General features: G+C 61.5%; 3 protein-coding genes across 3 annotated transcripts; all 3 read right to left on the bottom strand.

Moving 5' to 3' along the window:
- Window positions 1-175: 175 nt before the first annotated feature.
- Window positions 176-752, bottom strand: B0H18DRAFT_1132036 (uncharacterized protein; the record flags this gene model as incomplete). The annotated part of the gene is made up of 3 exons (XM_048035526.1): window positions 176-385; window positions 442-545; window positions 599-752. 3 exons carry the CDS (start codon window positions 750-752, stop codon window positions 176-178), a joined length of 468 nt encoding a protein of 155 aa, XP_047884253.1.
- A 358-nt stretch (window positions 753-1110) lies between these two features.
- Window positions 1111-1926, bottom strand: B0H18DRAFT_964819 (uncharacterized protein; the record flags this gene model as incomplete). Its single annotated transcript, XM_048043203.1, has 3 exons — window positions 1111-1483; window positions 1548-1669; window positions 1855-1926. 3 exons carry the CDS (start codon window positions 1924-1926, stop codon window positions 1111-1113), a joined length of 567 nt encoding a protein of 188 aa, XP_047884254.1.
- A 2541-nt stretch (window positions 1927-4467) lies between these two features.
- Window positions 4468-5492, bottom strand: B0H18DRAFT_1132038 (uncharacterized protein; the record flags this gene model as incomplete). The annotated part of the gene is made up of 3 exons (XM_048035527.1): window positions 4468-4616; window positions 4679-5198; window positions 5256-5492. The coding sequence occupies 3 exons, from the start codon at window positions 5490-5492 to the stop codon at window positions 4468-4470; spliced, it is 906 nt and encodes a 301-aa protein (XP_047884255.1).
- Between the last annotated feature and the right edge of the window lie 416 nt (window positions 5493-5908).

Genomic DNA, 5908 nt, shown 5'->3' on the forward strand with positions numbered 1-5908 from the left:
GCACCCTACCGGGGGCGGAACGAAGCGTCAGTAGACATCTCGGCAATACAAGAATGGGACGAGTACTTGCCGGATGAAAACGAAGAGCTGGAAGCACGATTCGGAACATACGAGGGCGACGAAGACGAGGAAGAGGAGGATGAATAGGGGAACCGGAGGGAGGAGGTAGCGGGGGTCAGAATTGACGAGGCGCACGGAGGGGAGTGAGTATCCCGGAGGGGAGTGGGGAGGAGGATCGAAGGTGGTCGACAAGACCGTTGAGGAGAGCGTCAAGGGAGTCGAAGGAGGGATCGTCGGGGCCACGTTCCGGGGAAGTCAGGCGGGCGTAGGCATCGACCTGGAAGTCGTCGAGCTCGCGGACGACCACGGATAAAGCATCAAGTGTCTCGCGGACGGCGTGAACGCGAGCGGCGAGGGAGCGGACGGATTGAATCGTGGAACGCTGGCCTCGTCGGCGAGGCGACGGAATTCGGCGAAGGATGTACGAAACTCGGTGACTTGGCGGAGGGAACGGCGGTCTACCGTATCAAGGGCGTGGAACAGGCCTCCCATAGCGGTAGCAAGGTTGCCCCGGAGGAGCTAAACTCGGACTCCACACCCCGGAGGGTGGCGGCGTGCTCAGCGGAGAGAGCCTCAAGACGGGATAGGCGTTCTTCGACGGAGAGGTCAGTGAAGAGGACGGTATCGTTGCGGTCGTCGGCAGTGACCACGCCGTTCACGCCCGGCGAGGACGGAGGGGCGGGGCTGGCCATGGTAGATGCAAGCTCCGTGCAAGAATGAGGGGGAGGAGACGTGCGGAGGGGGAGGGAATATAAGGGACGCGCGGAGGGTATGCGGAACGGCTTATCGGTCGAGATCGATGAAGAGAACAGGCACGCGATGCGAGGCCGGGGAGTACGCGGGGGGAGTGGAATGGGGCGCTTGCAGATTAACGGCAGGGCACGAGGTGACAACGGGAGTCAGAGTACGGAGGACCCCGGATTCAAGAAACTCGGTCGCGAGGGAGAGCGGACAACAAAGCCATTCATTAACAATTAGCGAGGAACGGGGAATACATGGACGGGAACAGGACAGGGGCTATTTACATACAAGTACGAACGGAGGCCTACTCTACTGCGCATCCTCCGACTCCAGATCCGCGTCGACCGCGGCGGCGTCCGCCATCTCGGTGTCCTCATCGGGAGTGACACGTCCCGCCGCGTCGTTGGGGGCGCCGAGCAAACCCGGACGAAGGACGAACCGCTCGACCGCGTCGAGGCCGCCCGCAAGGTCCTGGACACGGCGACGGACGGAGCGGGACGGGCCAGCCACAGGAGACGGGGAACGAGCTGGCGGGGGTGCGTAGGACGCCAGGAGGTCGGCCGGCGGGCTCCCCTCGACGATCGTGGAACGGGGAATGCGGGGCGTGTGGTCGTAGCGGGCGGCAACCTCAGGGGAGACGTCGGTGTGAAGGCCGATGTACCGGAGACGCGGGGGCCATTGGCTGGAAATGTCAAGGTCGACACGTCAGCAAGGAGAAGGAGGAGCGGAGGAAGAAAAACACGCACGAAGCCGAGTGAGGGAGCACTGCTCCTTCAAACGGATACAGGTGCTGCACCCATGGCCAGGGTACCCGTCGCGGCGACAAACGTGATTGCGCTTTGCGCATTTCTCGCACGGCGTGCCCGGACTGTACACGAAGGGCCCGTAACGGATACGGTCCTTCCTTGAAGACGCGCCTTTTGGAGGCGGCAGAGCGATGTCGACGAGTCCTGGGGCCGGACGAGGAGGAGCGGGGACGGAGGCAACGCATCGGCGAAAAGGCAGAATCAATATCGGGCCTGAGAGGCGTAGGCGGTGCAATTCGTGACTTACCCTATTAGGTATCGCCAGCCATAGCCAGCCATAGCCAGACATAGGCTGGCCGTTCTGGAGAATATTCGACATTCTGTTTATTCCAGGTCAGGTCATTTAATTATAGTGAGCCTCAGATATATAGTCATCTTACAATGCAGTGCTGGAAATATATACAACATCGACACGCCCCGCGAACGAATGCGTCGCCAAAGCTAGTAGCCTATCTACCGGCGAGTCAACAATGTCGATGTGAACAGTGAATGTGCCTTGAGCTGTGCCTGCATAACATGTCTACAGATAAGCTACTCATTACTATTTATGAGCTGCAGTAATAAATGCAGTGCACTGAACAATACGTGCACCCTGGTCACGGCTGCGCGTTGCGCCCGTCTGGCTCACAGCGCTTACGGATTCGGAATACGAACTTACCATAACAGTAGCTCACCTCGCCCGATCGGGCGATGACGTAGTTAGATGCATCCGCGTACGGGCAATGACATACTTAGGTAGATGCGTCCACGACCATATAAAGCTTCTGTGCTCCTTCAAGGACTGGGATCTCTTCTTGACCTCGAACCCCCATCTTCTGCTCTCTTGTTTCTCACCGTTTCCTCCCTCTTCCGCGTCATCAGCGCTCGACTGCACGCGGTCACGTGTGCGCATACAGTCCGATTGGTGCAGAGCACGGGTCACCTTTTGTGACCCGCTACCTGCACCATACCCGCCACTCTCCGCCACTCACCAGCACCAGTCGTAAGTAGGTGCATTGCAGGATTAGGGCCCAACCCACGCGGGTAGGTATCCATTTCCGTACTAATGCGCGTACCCGCCCTGCAGTCTGCGGCCTACGATGGTATTGCCAAAAGAGGCAACCCCGCGAGCGCCCAAACGCGTCGCTCGCGGAGGTTCCCCCTTGTCACTGGCCTCACCTCCCTCTCTCCCTCTCGCCGCTCGTCCTGCTAACACCCTCCCAGTCTTAAGATTCGTCTATGACGTCTCCCGGGCTCGGGCTTGGGCATGCACAAGTATGACCACGAGTGCCCAACACACAAACACGCGCGATGGACGGATAACATGCATATGAGCGAGGGACAGGCGAGGGCAACAGCGGTGAGCAGGGCCCCGGCGTGCACAACAAACACTGACTACGAGCACGCAGGGTAAATGCCCTGCGTGCAGACGCAGCCGACGAGCAGATTGCAGGTGCGTTAATGAAGGAGAGGTGAGTGCAGATGTGCACCAATGAGCAAGCTGATCACCAGCACAGGGCTCACCGACGCACACTTCAATCTCGAGTGCGCTGGACGAATGCTCAGCACGCAGGCATGGCCAGCGAATTTGCAGGTGAGCATGCGGGCGACAGGCCCACTCGCTCGCGTCTCGAACACGAGCAAAACAGCACCCACCAAGCACCCACCATGTCCGGCCAGCCGAGGATACCGCCAGTGACGACGCAAGGGCATCATGGAGTCTTTTGACCAGTAGACCATTGCGATGTCACCGCGCGCTCGGTAGTTGCCTCGCAGTTGCCACTCCAAGCACCGACGTCGAACAACCGCAAACCGGCCTTCGCGCGACGACGGGTTCGACGTGTCAACGCGCACATCCAGGCTGCGACAGGAGGTCCCACCAATGCGCAGCGCGTGTGCAAACCCGACAGACAGGTCTCCCGACACGTGCAAAGGCAAGCACAGACCAAGATGTGCAGATGGACAGCACATCTCGTGCCCGCCAAGTCACCCTGCCAGACGCATCGACGCACACGTCGTCGCTCGATGCGCCCTGATCCGCGCTCGACAAACCTACGTTCGCGCCACGCCCCCACTCGTCCACGCCTCTCAGGCTGTCGCCGCGCCTCCGTTCCCCGATCGCTCTCGGAACCATGTGCGCAGAACCTCTCGTCCGCCCGCGCTGTCTCACCTCGTATGTGCTCATCCACCCGTCCACCCGCTCACTGACCCGCGGACCCGCAGTACTTCCTCGAGACCCATCGCAGCGGGTAGAGGTGCGGGTAAACCCCTGGACACCCGGCGGGGTTACCTGTGCAGTTCACTGCGACACATATGGCGACCGTCGCCACGGGAAACGGGCTGGCGTGCGAGCAGGCAGGCTGACGAACGGGAAAGCTGGCAGGCGGATAAGCGGGAAAGCTGGCAAGCGGGAGCCGCATACGTCAAATGCAGGTGCTCCAATTTCGTATGGTCTCACTGTGCCCATTGTACATCGCACGCGCAAGCGTCATCTCGAAAAATGACATGGCATTTTTTCATGATTTGGCTGAGGACGAGACGGATATCCGAGCCTCCGGGCAGCAGCTATAGGGCTCGTAGCAGCCAACCTGGCCGCCTGCACACATGGCCCGCCGTCCAATGACTCAGACTCGCCCCGCACGATGGTGTATGTGCCGGGCCTGGCACTTGCGCGAGGCAGACGTCATCAGAGCTGCTGGGTGATGACCCATGCCAGTGCCTTCCGAACCACATGCAATGACTAAACGGCGTCGGGGCATCTTATAGGTAACGCTGGATCGGCTCAGATGTCGTCAGATAAATGACTGGAGAAGCCCATGTCATAAATCCATGGCATGAGCGTCGAAACCCAGCACGGTAAGGGCCTACCAAGGTAGGTGCCCTATCTATAGCTAGATATAGCTCGCGACTTTTCGCCGATGCGGGCGGGCGAGGAGGGTGAACGATGAGACGGGGGAGGCGACGTGGAGCGGAGTCGGGGGCGGGAGATGGCGATGGAGCGGGGCTGAGGACGGCGATCGGGGGAGGGGACTGAAAACGACGAGGAACGGCTCGTCCCCGCGGAAACGACGGAGGCGGTGACGGGGACTCACCACGAGCGGACGGCAACGGAAGGAAAAGAGGGAGGGGCGGCTCGGGGAGAGGTGGAGGCCCCTCATCATCGGAGTCGGTGGCCACCGCGTCCAGCATGTCAACGTCGATAGGAGGGGCCGGAGGCGGGGAAAGGCGGGCGAACGGGGAGGACGAGGCAGACCGGGGAGCAGGGGACGCACGCGGAGACCATCGAGGCCCGGAATGAGCGGGCGAGGCGACAGGAACGGCGGCTGGCGCGGGGATGGGTGGAGCATCCGGAACAGAGTCGAAGGGGGACAGGACGGACTCGGCGACCTTGAAGTACGTACTGGCCCAGCGCGCTTCGGTACCGACGAGGAGGGCCGGGGTGGTGAGGTCTTCAACGAGGACCTCGAGGGTCCGCTGGTAAACGGAGTCGACCTCCGCATACTCGTTAAGACGAGTCAGGAGCGAGCCGAGGATGACGAGGGTCTCGGGGCGCATCTCAACCCGCGGGTGACCCTGCCCCAGCGCGTACTCCTGGTTCGCCAGGAAGATAGCCTGTAAAAGAAGACGTCAGTGGCGGGTCACTGGGGAAACAGGAGAAAGGGTACTTACTCGAGCAAGCGCCACCTCGCGAGCCCACGAGAGCCATGCGGAACTCTCGTCCGGAGGGGCGTCGTCCGACAGAGGGGGCTCGGCACGGGCGATGCAGACAATCCTCATCTCCAGGTTGACGAGGGTGGAGAGTGCGGCGAGCCGGAGGGAGTAGAGGCGATCCGGGAAACTGGACGCCAAGGCGGTGGCGGCATCGAAGGCCACAGCGCGAGCTTCAGGGGACGGGGAGCGAGACATGGAGAGCAGGACGAAAGCGGGTCGACAGCGAGGAGAGGAGCAGGCGGTGGAGGATGTTAGGCGGGCGGAGGGAGCACCGGAGGCAGCGATTTATACGCGGAAGGTGGCCGCTGATGGCCCGGAGCCACACTGATCGGAGGGCCGATCGAGATCCCAGGCCACTTCTTCCCACGGAAGGAACGCGCCCGACCAATCAGGTCCCGGGAAGGTAGGCGGGATGGGCGAGCGAGACGGACCAATTCCGGCAGGGTCCAGTGAAGGAACGGACACGGAGGCAGGGATAAAGGAGCGCGTGCAACGAACACAGCAAACGGACCGGAGACGGCCTGACCGAGGACGGTCAGAATTTCAGGTGGGGGGAGATGTGGGGAAGCCCCACAGAGCAGGCCCGGAACCAACCGATACAAGGCAAACGA

This window comes from Fomitopsis serialis (assembly GCF_022376445.1).
Source record: "Fomitopsis serialis strain Sig1Antser10 chromosome Unknown B0H18scaffold_766, whole genome shotgun sequence".
Taxonomy (NCBI): Eukaryota; Fungi; Basidiomycota; class Agaricomycetes; order Polyporales; family Fomitopsidaceae; genus Fomitopsis; species Fomitopsis serialis.